Below are 17,254 nucleotides of genomic sequence, written 5' to 3' on the forward strand. Positions count from 1 at the left end.
TGTTTGGTATGAGTTGGAATCGACGGCACTGGGTTACCGGGTTAGTGTTTGGTAATGGGTATCTCATTGTAGTTTTAATTTGCATTTCCCTGATCACCAATAATGCTGAGCATCTATTTGTGTGCTTATTCCAAAAAAACGCCAAAACCGTTGCCATCGGGTCAATTCTGACTCATAGCAACCCTATAGGACAGGGTAGAACTGCCCCATGGGGTTTCCAAGGAGCGCCTGATGGATTTGAACTGCTGACCTTTTTGTGAAGTTATCTGTTCAAAAGTTCTGCCTTTAAAAAATCTTTTTTATTGAATTGTCTTTACACATTCTGGATATAAATCTTTTGTCAGCTATATGTATTGTGAATATTTTATCCCTGTCTGTGGGTTTGCCTTCTCATTTTATTAGGTCTTTTGAAAGGAAGTTTTAATTTTGATGAAGTCCATTCATCAATTTTTTTCTTTTATGATTGATGTTTTTTGTGTCCTAAGATAGCATTGCCTAACCCCAGATCACAGATTTTCTATTTTTTTCTATACGTTTTATAGTTTTAATGTTTGGATCTGTGATCCATTTTGAGGTAATTATTGTACATGGTATGAGGTAAGGGTTGAAGGTCATTTTCTCCCAAGTGAATATCCAGTTGTTCCAGCACCACTTGTTGAAATGACTTTGCTTTACTCATTGAATGACTTTGGCACCTTTGTTGAAAATGAACTAACCATGCATGTGTGGGTCTATTTCTGGACTTTTTAGTCTGTTCCACTGATCTCTATGACTATCGTAATGCCAATAGCACAGTGTCTTGATTACTATAGCTTTATAGAAAGTCTTGAAATCAGGTAGTAAGTCTTTCTTCAAAATTGTTTTGGCTATTCTAGCTCCTTTCCATTTTCATATAAATTTTATCATCAGCTTGTCAATAACTACCAAAAAATCCTACTAGTGGTTATCTTTTTTAGCATTTGAAACGTTTCACTGGCTTCCCGCTGCATGCAGGATGAACTGTTCACCATGACTGACAAAGCCCAGTGCAGTCGGGCTCTCCACCTCCTCTCTGTTCACCTCTCCACTCTCCCCCTGCTCACTGAGCTCCAAACACACTACCTTTCTTCCGGACTCTTCACTTCCTCAGAAAAGTTTTATCACCTCTATCTAAATCAGATACTGGTTACAATCTTTTATCACATGCTTTATATTTCCTTCATAGCACTTAGCAGTTTGTAAACTGTTATATACGTTCAGAAGCATATCTGATTACCAGAAAGCAGAAACTGCACCTATTTGTTCACTGTCGTTATTGGCGTGCTCAGTGCAGTGCCTGGCACAGAGAAATCGCTCGATATTTATTGTTTGAATGAATAAAGGCAGATACACATCTTTCTGAATATTTTATTAGGGCAAAACAGGATATATTTGCATGGGAAAAATCTTAAGTCATCTCAAGTAGCTCCCTTTGGTTCTCAACATGCGCTCTCAAAACTGATACACCTACCCCAACCCACCATTTGTAACTTCACAGTCATCCAATAAAATTAAAAAAAAAAAATCATCTGCCAAAAAGTGGGCAAGGTGTAAGAGGAAGAGAGACTTAAAATGTTACTGGATTTTCAAAATTAAAAAATTTTTATTTACATGTCCTCTCCTTTCATTTTCCCAGATTACAGCAACAGAGATGAGGTGTCACAGAACACCTTGCAAATTCCAGTTTACAGGTAACTTGATAACGGAAAAATATGGGCCAAGAAAATAAGATATCAGCTCCCCCATAAGCAATTTCTCTATTCTTATTCTATCTCTTTCCCCCTTCTCTTAGTGTTAGCTGCCTTTACACGGAGAGGGATCATCAAGATTCTGTGGGCATGCTGCCTGAACTGACGCGGTGATTTCACCAGTATCCTGGGAAGAACCTGCAAGGATGCTTTTATCACACCAACCACTGTGAAGTTTAACGTCACCAAGGTAACAAGATCTAATGCTAAGGGATAAAGACAAATCACCACTCCGCCCTCATCAGTGATGCCCTCCACTCCCTTGAAGGCCTGGGCCAAACACCCAAGCTTTGCACAAGGAATCTGCAAATTATACTGGAAAAAGCAGACGCTGAGTTGGCTCAGGGCTCCTCGTGCCTGGAAGGGTTATCCATGCAGATGGCAACAAGGCAGGACATGTAGAAAGCACGACATCAGGCTACTCCTCTTATTTTTATCTTAGATTCCATCTGTCCCCAACTGCTCCGAAAGGACAGAGCTTTGGGTATTGCTTCATAGTAACCTGCAGTTTAAAAGCCATTGCATTCTTTAGGGTCACTTTATTATAAGTCATCATTCCAAAAAGAATCAACAGTTTAAGGCTATTTATCATGTGCACTATAAACAAAACCTGCCCACAGCTCCCCCTGACCGAGCCTCTCCCAAGGGTAGACCGGGAATGTGAAACCTCCAGAGTCACCAGAGAAGACTAGAAAACATTTTCATTAAGGACACAAGCTAGCCCCCCTGGTGTCCCCCCTAGAAAAGACTCAGTCTATAGCAAAAGATGCCCAGAAAAGAAGTCACTGGAAACAAAAAAAGGGACGACAGTACTCTATACAACTAAAAACAAAGGGCTTACTGGCTAGTGCTAGCATTTCCTCTGTATGGTTAAGGGAGGAATCCACCCTTCGATTCTGCTGTATGGCAAGAATAGGGCTGGGGGCCTGAGGACTGCATTTCATATGGATAAAGCCGAGCAGAGAACAGACATGCTTCTGTCCCTGTGGAAAGTGTCTGATTAACTAGCACATCTATGGTTTTGGGGTTGTATTTAAGCAAACAGCTGCTCAACAGCCAATAATAATCCTTTGAATTTCATACTTCTCTTCACAACCCCCCTAAGCTAAGCTGATTTTACCTCTGTGAAATGCTCAACAATTCCTGATCTTCATGAAGGTAGGCAGTTAGAAGGAAACTCTTCTCCCTCCTTTCCTAACCACACAAGCAGAGATCAAAACCCATTTTGGGTTACCTAGGACTCGAGGAGAGGAAAGATACCTAAGAGGGAATGAGATTACAGCAGTTCTTTATGCAACAGAACCCCCAACAGTCAATTGTACTAAACTTCTCTAGGTGTTTTTGCCACATCCCTACAAATTCTTACAAAGCGAGAATTGTCCAAATTCTCTTTCTGCACTAACCTACGGCATGACTAGCAGTTCTGCACTGCTGCCCATTCCATTATCACTGGGGGCCAGAGTTGCTCACTAATTTGGAAAAGGGGGCAAAAACAGGGAGGTGGTGGTAGATACTATTTCTTTTTTATCCTTCCCCGAGAAGCCAAGAAATCTCCCTATGTAAGCCATTCTTCCTCCTGGTTTTCACTAACACGAAGGAAGAGAAGTATACTATACACTAGAAAATTTAGCTAGACCACACTAAATCAAAAGACTTGGATACAGGCTCCCTTAGGCTGGCAAGAAATAAAAAGCTCTCTGCCTCCTCTTGGAATGTAAAGCTGAATGTACAAAGAGAATCAGGAGATCTCATTTTCTGAGCCCCCAAGGCCCAGCACTACCACGTATCAGTTTTCTCTGGGGTTGCAATCTAAAAATTGAGAGCCGGAAAACACACAAAGGCCAAATAAAGGCGGGAGAAACTAAAGGGACGAAGCACTGGAAGAATGTTAAATTCTTTGGCTGACATAAGGGCATTAAGCAAGTACAACCTTTAGTAGCTGCGTGGGCTGTTTCTGTTCACCTTACATGACTGCATGAGGAAGATGTTTGCTTTGACTCTCTGACCCTAAAAAGAGGGATGAGAAAAAATGACGAGGATTAGTCATGTCTCCACTGAGTGACCCTATACTGGCTTTCGGTAGTGACAGTTAACTGATGCCCACTTGAATTCCATCAGATTCTTGAATCAGGCCACGTACTAACCTGTGTACTAAACTATACTTGTTGGACCCAAATTTCTACTCATTCTCAGTGCCTGTATTTATAAATACTTGTACCTTCCCCAAGTGCTTGGATAAATAATGATACCTGTGATATGACTTGGATGACCCTAGATCTCTATTATAGTTTCGAGACAACCAGTATGTATAAGTAAATATAATATTTTGTCTCCTCAAAGTACAGAGGTCCTGGGTAGATCAGAGAACTTTTGTCCCTTCAAAATAAACTTGTGGCTTAACTACATTTATTGTGAAAAAGCTTCGCACTGGCACAGTGATGATAATGTTGTTTAAATGCCCATACTAATTGACGTGTTAATTTGCAGTCATTTCATGCATGCCAACATAAAAAGCACTAGCAGGTGAGTTCATTGCTTAACAAAGTTTGTGACTTTTGCAAACCTTACACCATTAAATATGAACTAGAGTGTGAGAGCTAGTTAGTACTGTAGTATTGATTCTATGGGAGCATCTAGATGTATATGAAAGGTTAGCAATGTCTTTGATTTTACAGGACTAGTAACTCAGTTTTGCACCCATCGCTTTTTTACTTCCACCTGTACATGCTAAATATTTTCCCTGCATCTCCACTTGGCTCTATTGTTTACCCCTTTCTATTCTTTAAAAGGGTAAAATAAAACTTTGGAATATCTCAAGGGCTTAAAACTCTCAGATGCTGAGAGTAACCAAAGATAACTTCTACTCAAGACAGGAAAACAAAACTTGACAGATAAGATTGCAAATATTCCCCACTACACACGTCTTCACGTGCAGTGCTATGCGAGAGACCCAGAATAATTTAGACTGACACTTTACCAACAAAAGGAGCGATTTCAAAATAGTGATGTGCAAAACTACTTCCACACATTCCTCTCCCACTCTGTTCACAATCCTTCCCCTGTAATACCTGATGGTGACTAAAAGACAGGCTGATCTTGGGTATAATAAAGCCAAAAGTTCTCCTCAATTAAGCTTTGGCCAACAGAAAAACAAGAACGTAAAAAAATGGTGAATTTCAGCTTTGTTCTTTGGTCATGCAGCATAAAGCTCTCTGAAAAAAGTCCATTTACACTGTTACACTATGAAGACTGAGTTGAACTAAGGGACCCCACTTTAGGAAACGGATATGTCTCCAGAATTTCTCAGAAAAACGGAAGATGGGATGGAGACTGAAAGAAGGAAGGATAGGGAGACTTTAAGCCCCAGATGCTAGGTTAAAATTGTTTTAGGACATCAAGAATAAAAGAAAACTAGCCATCAAAGAGTAATATTTAAATGGGTCAGCTTCTAAAAGGGATAAGTTAATAACTTTAATCCTTCAATAGGAACACGACAATTGATTTCTGAGCAGAGAATTTACCAGTACCTTCCTTTCACAGGTAAAGTCCTGACCTGGACCCAGACACAGCAGAGGCTGTCATGGTTTTGATTAGTGGAAAGCAGTAAGAAACTCAAACCGCAGGCATTCTGCAAAGTAGCAATCAATTCTTTCCACACTTCTCCTGTGCCCTCACACCACCTGGTGTGCCCGTCACTCTACAGACCAGCTTTGCACACAAAATAGTGAGGTGTGACAATCATCTTCACCACAGAGGTCTGACTAGGATGAGAGTGGGTGCTTTTAAAGCAGTAAATGTTCTAAATAGAGGGTGTGTGTGTGTGTTAGGGTTAGAGCTTGGGAAGAGCCCAGACCCTGACCCTCATGAAGAAATATTTGATGGTGGAGGAAGAAAACATCTGGTGGCCAGAACAAAACGGAGTAAGATCAAAGCCTGGGGAGGTCTCTGGCCAGGGGGAGTTAGATAATGAGCCTTTCAGCAACGCTACCGGTTACTGTTTTTTCACAGACTAAAGAAAGAATACTTTGGTTGATCACTTGATGGGTTACATAAGGATTCAAAGGTTGGCAAACTGAGACCTGGTGGGAGGTAAGTGGAAGGCACTTGCTCCCTAGTGAAGAGGGCCAGGTGAGTCTCGAGGCTATGGGGCCAGGGCCAACAGTAGTTCTTGATGGGCCCAGAAGTAGAACCCCCAGTCTACATGGTGGATGGGAAAGAGGAATGGCCTGCATGGTTAGCCAGAGACAGGCTGGGGTCAGTGTGATTTCACAAGTAAAATAATTACAAAATTTCTTTTAATGGAAAAAAAAAAAGTGAGCCACCTTTCTTTTTAAAGGTGAGATGTAGCAAAGGAAGTATATGAAGCAGTTTTTGACTATTTATAAAACGCCATTTAGAGTGGAGGTGGCCACCTTTAGCAGTTGAGGAAACATCTTTCACGTGAAATGGCCACAGAAGTACGGTTCCTGGAACTGACTCAGAAAGGCCACACACTGTCCTGGACGAGGGAGGGTTCCTCTAAGGGAGCACCAAAAAGGCTCAGTCTTCTGTTTCTTCATATGTAGTCTCATCAAAGGGCCTGTCCAGTAGAGGAACCAACCGATGACGGGAATACTTCAGCTGCAGTAGGTCCCCAACTTCATCTATCTCCTTCAAAGTCTAAAACACACAAGACAAAGCAAAGGTCAGTCAGAGACAGCAGGATGCACTCCTGCTTGCTTCCTGATTTTTCTAAAAATAATCATGGGCAAAGCTATTGGTGGTGGGGCTTTTAGTGTCGAGCCCTTTTACTCAGATCAGAATATAGTACAGCTATTAAAAAAGCTGCTTTTTTGAGCAAGGACTTCAGGCCAACCGTGAATAACGTGCTGTCAGCAGTTACGTCACAGAATAAAGGGTATGGTTCAATAAAGTATGATATGCTCAGCAGAAAAACGGATACGCATCCAGACTGGCTGCGATTTGTCGTCTCTCCTCTTATACTTCAGTACTTGCTCTTCCAGTATTTCAGAAAACTCATGAAAAGCCTGAGTTAAGATGCTTCCTAGATGCAAGACTAAGAAGGTCCCCACAGTGGGCTACTGTGTGGCCTTACAAGAAAATGTACAAGCTGTTGGGTGGAGACTCTGGGTAGGCAACAGAAAGGGTGTGTCTTAGTCATCTACTGCTGCTATAACAAAAATACCACATGTGGATGGCTTTAACAAAGAAAATTTATTCTCCCACAGTCTGGTAGGCTACAAGTCCAAATTCAGGGTGTCAGCTCGAGGGAAAGGCCTTCTCTATCTGTCAGCTCTGGAGGAAGGTCCTTGTCATCAGTCTTTCCTTGGTCTGGGAGCATCTCAGTGCAGGAACCTCGGGTTCAAAGGATGCGCTCTGCTCCAAGCACTGTTTTCTTGGTGGTATGAGTTTCTCCCTCTCGGCTTGCTCCTCTTTCTTTTCATCTCTTGTAAGATAAAAAGTGATGCAGTCTATACTCCAGGGAAAATCCCTTTACATTGGATCAGGGATATGACCTTAGTAAGGGTGTTATAATCCCACCCTAATTCTCTTTAACATAAAATTACAATCACAAAATGAAGGACAACCACACAATACTGGGAACCATGGCCTAACCAAGTTGACACATATTTTGGGAGGACAAAATTCAGTCCATGACAGGGTGTAAGCAAGGAAGTAATTAAAGGTCAGAGCTGGGATGTGAACCCAGGCCTCATTTCAAAGTCCAAAATCCTAACGTGATGAATTATCTTGTTTTTCTATCAAAAGTCTATTATTTCAGTATAACTTTCTTCATTTTTGGTAAAACTTACTCTTCCGTTTCCAAAGTAAATTTTCTTGTAGAAGATTTCTTTTAAGAATGGTACGAAATGTATAGAAAAATCTCTCCTTGGTCAATCTACCTAACTACTAAAGATAATTCTTATGTTGTCTTATATATATATATATATATATATATATATATATATATATATATATATATATATATCCCCCATGTGTCTGTCAGTTTGTCATACTGTTAGGGCTTGTGTGGCGCTGGAAGCTATTCAGATTAGCTTCAGATACCGGTATTCAAATACCAACGGGGTCACCCATGGCAGAGAGGTTTCAGCTGAGCTTCCAGACTAAGACAGACTAGGAAGAAGGACCTGACAGTCTATTTCTGAAAACAATTAGCCAGTGAAAACCATATGAATAGCAGTGGAACACTGTTTGAGATAGTGCCAGAAGATAAGCCCCCAGGTTGGAAGGTGCTCAAAAGACAACTGGGGAAGAACAGCCTCTTCAAATTAGAGTTGACATTAAAGACACGGATGGAGTCAACCTTCTGGGATCTTCATTTGCCGATGTGGTGTGACTCCAAATGAGAAGAGATAGCTGCAAACATCCATTAATAATTGGAACCTGGAATGTACAAAGTATAAATCTAGGAAAATAGGAAATCATTAAAAATAAAATGGAACGCATAAACATGGCTATCCTAGGCATTAGTGAGCTGAAATGGACTGGTATTGGCCATTGTGAATCGGACAATCATATGGTCTACTATGCTGGGAATGACAACTTGAAGAGGAGAGATGCATTCATCGTCAAAAAGAACATTTCAAGATCTATCTTGAAGTACAACACTGTCAGTGATAGGATAATATCCATATGCCTACAAGGAAGACCAGCTAATAGGAATACGCACCGACCACTAAGATGAAGAAATTGAAGACTTTTACCAGCTTCTGCAGTCTGTAATTGATCAAACATGCAATCAGGATGCATTGATAATTACTGGTGATTGGAATATGAAAGTAGAAAACAAAGAAGGACTGGTAGTAGGAAAATATCATCTTGGCGATAGAAATGCTAGAGATTGCATAATGGAATTTTGCAAGACCAATGACTTCTTCATTGCAAATACCTTTCTTCACCAACATAAACGGCAAATATACATGTGGATCTTGCTGGAGGGTATACACAGGAATCAAATTGACTATGTCTGTGGAAAAAGATGATGGAAAAGCTCAGTATCATCAGTCAGAACAAGGCCAGGGGCTGACTGTGGAACCATCAATAGCTTATATGCAAGTTCAAGTTGAAAGTGAAGAAAATTAGAACAAGTCCACGAGAGCCAAAGTATGAACCTAAATATAACCCACTTGAATTTAGAGATCATCTCAAGAATAGATTTGACGCGTTGAACACTAATGACCAAAGACCAGACGAGTTGTGGAATGATAGCAAGGACATCACCCATGAAGAAAGCAAAAGGTCATTACAAAGACAGGGAAGAAAGAAGTGACCAGAATGGATGTCAGAAGAGACTCTGAAACTTGCTCTTGAGTGTCAAGTAGCTAAAGCAAAAGGAAGAAATGATGAAATAAAAGAACTGAACAGAAGATTTCAAAGGATGGCTTGAGAAGACAAGTATTATAATGACATATGCAAAGAGCTGGAGAGAGAAAACCAAAAGGGAAGAACACGCTTGGCATTTCTCAAGCTGAAAGAACTGAAGAAAAAATTCAAGCCTCGCGTTGCAATAGTGAAGGATTCTATGGGGAAAATATTAAACAGTGCAGGAAGCATCGAAAGAAGATGGAAGGAATACAGAGTCATTATACCGAAAAGAACTGGTCGACGTTCAACCATTTCAAGAAGTAGCATATGATCAAGAACCGATGGTACTGAAGGAAGAGGTCCAAGCTGCTCTGAAGGCACTGGCGAAAAACAATGCTCCAGGAATTGACGGAATATCAACTGAGATGTTTCAACAAATAGATGCAGCACTGAAAGTGCTCACTTGTCGATGCCAAGAAATTTGGAAGACAGCTTCCTGGCCAACTGACTGGAAGAGATCCATATTTATGCCTATGCCCAAGCAAGGTGATTCAACTGAATGCGGAAATTATAGAACAGTATCATTAATATCACAAGTAAAATTTTGCTGAAGATCATTCAAAAGCAGCTGCAGCAGTATATCAACAGGGAACTGCCAGAAATTCAGGCTGGTTTCAGATTTTTCAGAAGAGGACATTGAACCAGGGATATTACTGCTGATGTCAGATGGATCCTGGCTGAAAGCAGAGAGTATCAGAAAGATGTTTACCTGTGTTTTATTGACTATGCAAAGGCATTCGACTGTGTAGATCATAACAAATTACAGATGACATTGCCAAGAATGAGAATTCCAGAACACTTAATTGTGCTCATGAGGAACCTGTACATAGATCAAGAGGCAGATGTTCAAACAGAACAAGGGGATACTGTGTGGTTTAAAGTCAGGAAAGGTGTGCGACAGGGTTGTATCCTTTCACCATACCTGTTCAATCTGTATGCTGAGCAAATAATTGAAGAGGAACAGGGCATCAGGATTGGAGGAAGACTCATTAACAACCTGTGTTATGCAGATGACACAACCTTGCTTACTGAAGATGAAGAGGACTTGAAGCGCTTACTAATGAAGATCAGAGACCACAGCCTTCAGTATGGATTACATCTCAACATAAAGAGAACAAAAATCCTCACAACTGGACTTGGATCCACAATCAACACCCATGGAAGCAGCAGTCGAAAAATCAAAAGATGCTTTGTGTTGGGCAAATCTGCTGCAAAAAAACTCTTTAAAGTGTTGAAAGCAAAGATGTCACCCTGAAGACTAAGGTGTGCCTGACCCAAGCCACATCTGACCACATGTACATCTGTGGTCCCATAAAGTTATAAAAGAGTTTAGAAATTCCGACTGGACAGCAGAATTTCCCCTGAAGCCAATACCCCGAATTTGGACTTGTAACCTACCAGACTATAAGAAAATAAATTTCTCTTTGTTAAAACCATCTACTTGTGGTATTTCTGTTATGGCAGCACTAGATAGCTAAGACAGGATATTAACTAGTGACTCTGATAAACCAATCTGGGGCTAACGGCCTCAGATGCAGAAACAATGGATATATCTATGACATGAACTCATAAGAGACTAAGAAATCCGGAAGTAAGCATTAGAAGCCCTGTTTCCAAGTATGACTCTCCAATTCTCTATTGCACGGACGGTCTTTTCTCTAGTATTATGGCTATAATTTCATTTCAGAATGTATACTTTACATTTCAGAAAAGGAAATTCATTCATATATACTGTCATATTTAGTATAAGGATATATTTATTCTTAAATTTAACTTTTAAAAACCAGTTTTGGGAGAGAGAAATCAATAGTTTTCCTTATGTATTCTAGCTTAAGAAAAAAGACTCTTCATTTCCAAATGTGAAAAATATAAAAGGCAAATAAGAGATGGACTTCAATGTGCTACCTGAACAGTGGTTCCTTCAAATCTCCATAAGGGAACAGTTTAAGATAAATTTCAGCTGGGAGAATCCATTAACCATTCTCTCCCTGACCTCTGATATAGGATTTATCAATTTAAAACAAAAGTCCATATGACTTACTAAGATCACAAAGGAAAAGGACATTTATGAACCTTACTTTATGAAAACCACAGCGACCAAAAGGGATACACAGATTACAAGATTTCCTCTGATCTCATACCAAACACTCCAGGCAAAGCACAGTCATGCGTCACTTAAAGTCCACGATACGTTCTGTGAGAAATAACGTTACGTGATTTGGACGTCGTGTGAACGCTGTATTATAAACAGGCAGTCCCCAGGTTATGAACATCTGACTTACATACCACCTGTAGTTACGAACCAACCCCCGCAAAGGCTATTACATTAACAATCCCAGGTACATACGATGGTTTGTAATAACAAACAGGCACTGCTTTGCAACGTGCTTTAAAACATTATTACTACTATATTATTTATTTTTTTTTTATTATTATTACGTTAAAGATGTTTTAGTGTATCTGGAAGTGTTTCTTCAATGTGTTGTGTGGAGGAAGCTGTTGTGTTTGCTAAGTCTGGTTATTATGTCTGCTATGTCTGTTCTCCAATCCGAATTTCTGAACTCTACTATAACTTTATGGGACCACGGAACAGATGTTATGTGGTGCATGATTGCAGTTTTATTTACATAAAACATAAAATTGTAACTAGGAACTGCTGGCCATCGCATCTGGTATATTTAATTAGACTAGAACTAAGGAAGCATTACAGGTATCACCATTTGTAACAAAGAGCCTACACTGAACCTCTGGATCAAAGGGTAAGATGGGTTCTTAAGAAAACAAGTGTTAATGATAGGGTTGAGTGTGGTCCCTTGAATGAGGGAATATACTAGGACAGCCATCTCCCTAAAGAGTTGTCCTTGCTGTTCCCATTTTTAAAACAACAGCATTATTGAGATATAATTTACATACTACAAAACTCATCCTTTTAAGTATACAATTCAGTGGCTTTTAGTATATTCACAGAGTTGTGCAGCTATTACCACTATTAGTTTTTGAACATTTCTATAACCCCAAAATGAAACTCCATACCTATTAGCAGTCATTCCCCATTTCTCCCTTCTTCTGGACCCTGGCAACCATTAAGCTATTTTCTGGACCTGTGAATCTGTCTATTGAGGATAATTCATATACAGTTCATTTTCATTATGTGTTCTACAAAGTAATGGTGTTCTGTAAAGTTGCTACAAACACTAATGAGCAGTACTGAACCACTGCTCCCAGGGGAAATACAGGGTTAGGTTCCTGCAAGCCTCTAGTCACACATTTTGGCTAACTGATCAAAACATAGCCTTGTTTTATATGTATTTTTGTTTAAAGACACCTTATTTAATATATAGAGCCCTGGTGACACAGTGATTAAGAGGTAGACTGCTAACCAAAAGGCTGGCAGTTCGAATCTACCAGCTGTTCCTCGGAAACCCTATAGGGCAGTTCTACTCTGTCCTATAGGGCTGCTATGACTCAGAATTGACTCAATGGCAATGGGTTTGGGTTTTTTTTTTTTTTTTAATGGTACTTAATATATATTGTTGATTCACGTTAGCACTGACTCATGGCCAACAGCACTATAATTCATGCTTGAATGAAGCTTATCTAATACACTTTTTTCTCTGTAAGGCACATCACAGCCTTTTTGTATATAGGAACACTAAACAGTATTTTGCTTGGGGTCAACTTTAAACAGTGAAATCAACAAAAAAGCACAAAAATTCAAAAAATGTGGCATCAAGCAGACTGCAAAAAGGACACCTGTTTACATTATGATAGCTGAAATAAGAAGGCTGAGTGAGCATCACCTTGTTAGACCTCAGCTCTGAATGTGTGTGTTGGGCAAGTCAAATTTTTCACCCCTCTGTGCATGTCTGCGAATGACTAAAAATTGCCGAGAGTATTGATTTTGGGATTATAAATAAATTTTGGCAAGTAGGAGAATTTGCAAATACAAAATTCACAAATAGTGAGGACCAACTGTAAATGGAATTATACAATATGTGGCCTTTTGGTCTGGCTTCTTTCACTTACTATAATGTTTTCAAGGTTCATCCACGTTGTACCGTGGATTGGTACTTTATTCTTTTTTTATGGCCATTGTATGGCTATATTTTGTCTATCCATTCATTCTTTAGTTGATAGACATTGGGACTGTTTCCACTCATCGGCTATTATGAATAATGCCAAGTGCATGAGTTTTTGTTTGAACATATGTTTTCGGTTCTCTTGGGTATATACTTAGGAGTGGAGTTCCGGGGTCATATGGTAATTCTCTTTTACTTTTTGAGGAACTGCTAAACTGCTTCCAAAGCAGTTGTGCCATTTTACATTCCCACCAACAATGTATGAGGGTTCCAATTTCTCCACCTCCTCGCCAACACTTGTTATGGTCATCTTTTTTATCATAGCTAACCTAAGGGGCATGATGTGCTTCTCATTGTGATTTTGATTTCCTTTATGACTAATGATGTTGAACATCTTTTGATGTTATTGGTCATTTTTGTACCGTCTTTAGAGAATTATTTATTCAAATCCTTTGCCCACAGATACAATCCTTTATCAGATACATGATTTGCAAATATTTTCTCCCATTCTGTGAGGTTTCTTCTCACTTTCTTGATGATGTCCTTTGAAGCACAAAAATCGTAATTTTGATGAAGTCTAATTTATTTACTATTTCTTTGTCACTTATGCTTTTGATTCATAGCTAAGAAACCATTAACTAATCCAAGGTCACAAAGATTTAGCCTTAGATTTTTCTTCTAAGAGTTTTATAATTTTACTTTTTATTTAGATTTGGACTAACAAGCAACATCACGATTAACAGACAAAATATTGAAGTTGTCAAGGATTTCATTTTAGTTGGATCCACAATAAATGCCCTTGGAAGCAGCAGTCAAGAAATCAAACAACGTATTGCACTGGGCAAATGTGCTGCAAAAGACCTCTTTCAAGTGTTGAAAAAAAGTCCATAAAGATGTCACTTTGAGGACTAAGGTGCGCCTGATCCAAGCCATGGTATTTTCAATGGCCTCATATGCATGTGAAAGCTGGACAATGAATAAGGAAGATCAAAGAAGAAGTGATGCCTCTGAATTAAGGTGCCAGCAAAGAATACTGAATATACCATGGACTGCCAGAAGAAAGAACAACTCTGCCTTGGAAGAAGTACAGCCAGAATGCTCCTTAGAAGCAAGGATGGCGAGACTTCATCTCACGTACTTTGGACATGTCATCAGGAGGAACCAGTCCCTGGAGAAGGACAACATGCTTGGCAGAGAGTCAGCAAGAGGGAAACCTTTAATGAGATGGATTGACACAGTAGCTGCAACAATGGGCTCAAGCATAACAACAATTCTGAGGATGGCTCAGGACCAGAAAGTGTTTCGTTCTGTTGCACAAAGGGCCTCTATGAGTCAGAACTGACTCAACAGCACCTAACAACAGCAGCTTAGGATTATGATTTCTTTTGAGTTAATTTTTAAATATACCGTGAGTTAAGGATCTCACTTCATTCTTTTGCATGTGGATAACCAGTTGTACCAGTATCACTTGCTGAAAACACTATTCTTTCCCAGTTAAACGGTCTTAGCATCCTTGTCAAAAATCAACCATAAAAGGAGAAGTTTACTTCTGGATTCTAAATTCTATTCTATCGATCTATATATGTCTGTTCTTATGTCAGTACCACACTATCTTGATCACTGTAGCTTTGCTGTAATTTCTGAAATAGAGAGATTCCTTGCAAGCAAGTATTCAGTCTTTCACAATTAAGTATGATTTAGCTGTGAAGTTTCCACAGATGGCACATTGAAGAAATTCCATTTTATCCTTGTTTGTTGAGTGTTTTTATCACGAAAGAGTGTTAAATTTTGTCAGGTGGTTTTCCTATGTCTACTGAGATAATCAGGCATTAAAAAAAAAAACAAACTATTTTGTTAACGTAATTTATTACTCTGATTAATTTTTGTATGTTAAATAAACTTTGCATTATTGGAATAAATTCCACTTGGTCATGGTGCATAATTCTACATATATATTGCTGGATTTGGTTTGCCAGTATTTTCCTGGGGATTTATGTGCCTATTTTCATATGAGCTATTTGGTCTGTAGTTATCTTTTTTGTGTGATGTATTTGTCTGGTTTTGGTATCAGTAATACTGGCCTCACAGAATAAGCTGGGAGGTGTTCCTTCCTCTTCTATGTACTGGTAGGGTTTGTGAAGAGGTGATGTTAATGCTTTAAACGTTTAGTAGAATTCACCAGTGAAGCCATCTGGACCTGAGCTGCTTTTGCAAGAAGTTTTTGGATTATTAATTTAATCTCTTTGTTATATGTCTATTCAGGTTTTGTATTTATTCTCGAGTCAGTTTCATTAGTTTGTATCTTTCTAAGAATTTGTCCATTTCATCTAGGCTATGTAATTTATTGCCATATAATTGTTCATAGTAGTCCCTTTTTACTTCTGTAAAGGTGGTTACTGTTTCCCCTTTTTCATTCCTGATTTTAGTAATTTGAGGCTTTTTCTTGTTCAGTCAAGCTAAGGTTTGTCACTTTTGTTGAACTTTAAAGAACCAAATTTGGTTTTGTCCAATATTTTCTCTATTCTCTATTTCATCAGCTTTTATTCTAATCTTTATTATTTCCTTCCTTTCTTGAACTCATTGGTTACTTATAGGAGTGTGTTGTTTAATTTCCGCATATTTATGAATTTGCGCCAAATTTTCTTCCGGTATCGATTTCTAATTTAAACCCACTGTGGTCAAAGAACATACTGAATATAATTTCAATCTTTTTAAATGTATTGAGGCTTGTTTTATGGCCTAGCCTATCCTGCAGAATATTCCATGTGCATTTGAGAGGAACTGAATTGTGCTGTTGCTTCATGTATTTTAAAGCTCTGCTGTATATATTTTTATAATTGCTTTGTCATCCTGATGGACTCACCATTTATTTTATCATTAAAAAATGTCCTTTTTCCTCTCTGATGAAACAAAATTTTTGTCTAAAAGTCTATTTGGTCTGATGTTAGCATAGCCACTCTAGCTCTTTTGGTTATTGTTTGCATGGAATATGTTTTTCCATCCATTTACATTAAACCTATTTCCATCTCTGAATCTAAAATGTGTGTCTTGCAGACACATATAGTTGATGTTTTTTTTCAATTAATTCTGCTAATCTCTGCATTTTGACTGGAGTGTTTAGTCCATTTACATTTAATGTATTTAGCAATAAAGTAGGATTTACTCCTGCCATTTTGCTGTTTGTTTTCTGTTTTTATTGTTCCTGTATTCCTCCATTATTGCCTTCTTTTGTGTTAAATAGGTATTTTGTGGGATACCATTTTAATTCCCTTTTTTCTTTTACTATATATATATATATATATATATATATATATATATATATATATATGCATATATACATACACATACATATATATAAACAAACCCTGGTGGCTAGTGGTTAAGAGCAATGGCTGCTAACCAAAATGTTGGCAGTTCGAATCCACCAGGTACTCCTTGGAAAATCTATGGGGTAGTTCCACTCTGTCCTATAGGGTTGCTATGTGTCAGAATTGACTTGACGAGAACGGCTTTGTTTTTTGTTTTTTTTAATGTACATATATGCTTTAAAAAAAAAATTTCTTGGTGGTTGACATGGGGATTATGTCTTAGAACATCTAATTCAGATTAACACCAATTAAATCTCAATAGTGCAAAAAAGGTTTCCTCCAATATAACTCCATTCTCTTCCTTCTCCCTTGTGCTAATGTCTTTATAAAGATTACACTATAAGCCCATCAACCCAGTTTTATAATTATTGATTTATGTAGCTGTTTTTTAAATCAAAAGGGTTATAAACAAAAATGTTTATACTGTCTTTTTAATTCACCTATGTAGTTATGATTATCAATGTTCTCTTTTCTTCACGTGGATTCAAATTACTATCTAGTGTCCCTTCATTTTAGCCTGAAGGACTCCCTGTAGGATTTATCATGAGGCAGATCCAATAGCACTAAATTCTCTTCATTTTTGTTTATCCATAAATATTTGGGTTAAAAAATAATCAAAGCAGAAATTACTGGTAAGATTTTGAGAAATGGGAAA

At 38.5% G+C, this 17,254-nt stretch overlaps 1 protein-coding gene across 1 annotated transcript in view; it reads right to left on the bottom strand.

Moving 5' to 3' along the window:
* Positions 1 to 1,368: 1,368 nt before the first annotated feature.
* The window catches only part of SPTLC2 (serine palmitoyltransferase long chain base subunit 2), a 132,412-nt gene continuing 116,526 nt past the window's right edge, over positions 1,369 to 17,254 (bottom strand). The window contains exon 12 of the mRNA XM_049897378.1: positions 1,369 to 6,425. Coding sequence (XP_049753335.1) covers positions 6,306 to 6,425 — 120 coding nt within the window. The 3' untranslated portion in view covers positions 1,369 to 6,305. The remainder of the gene's footprint in view (positions 6,426 to 17,254) is intronic.

This window comes from Elephas maximus, chromosome 10, assembly GCF_024166365.1.
Source record: "Elephas maximus indicus isolate mEleMax1 chromosome 10, mEleMax1 primary haplotype, whole genome shotgun sequence".
Classification (NCBI taxonomy): Eukaryota; Metazoa; Chordata; class Mammalia; order Proboscidea; family Elephantidae; genus Elephas; species Elephas maximus.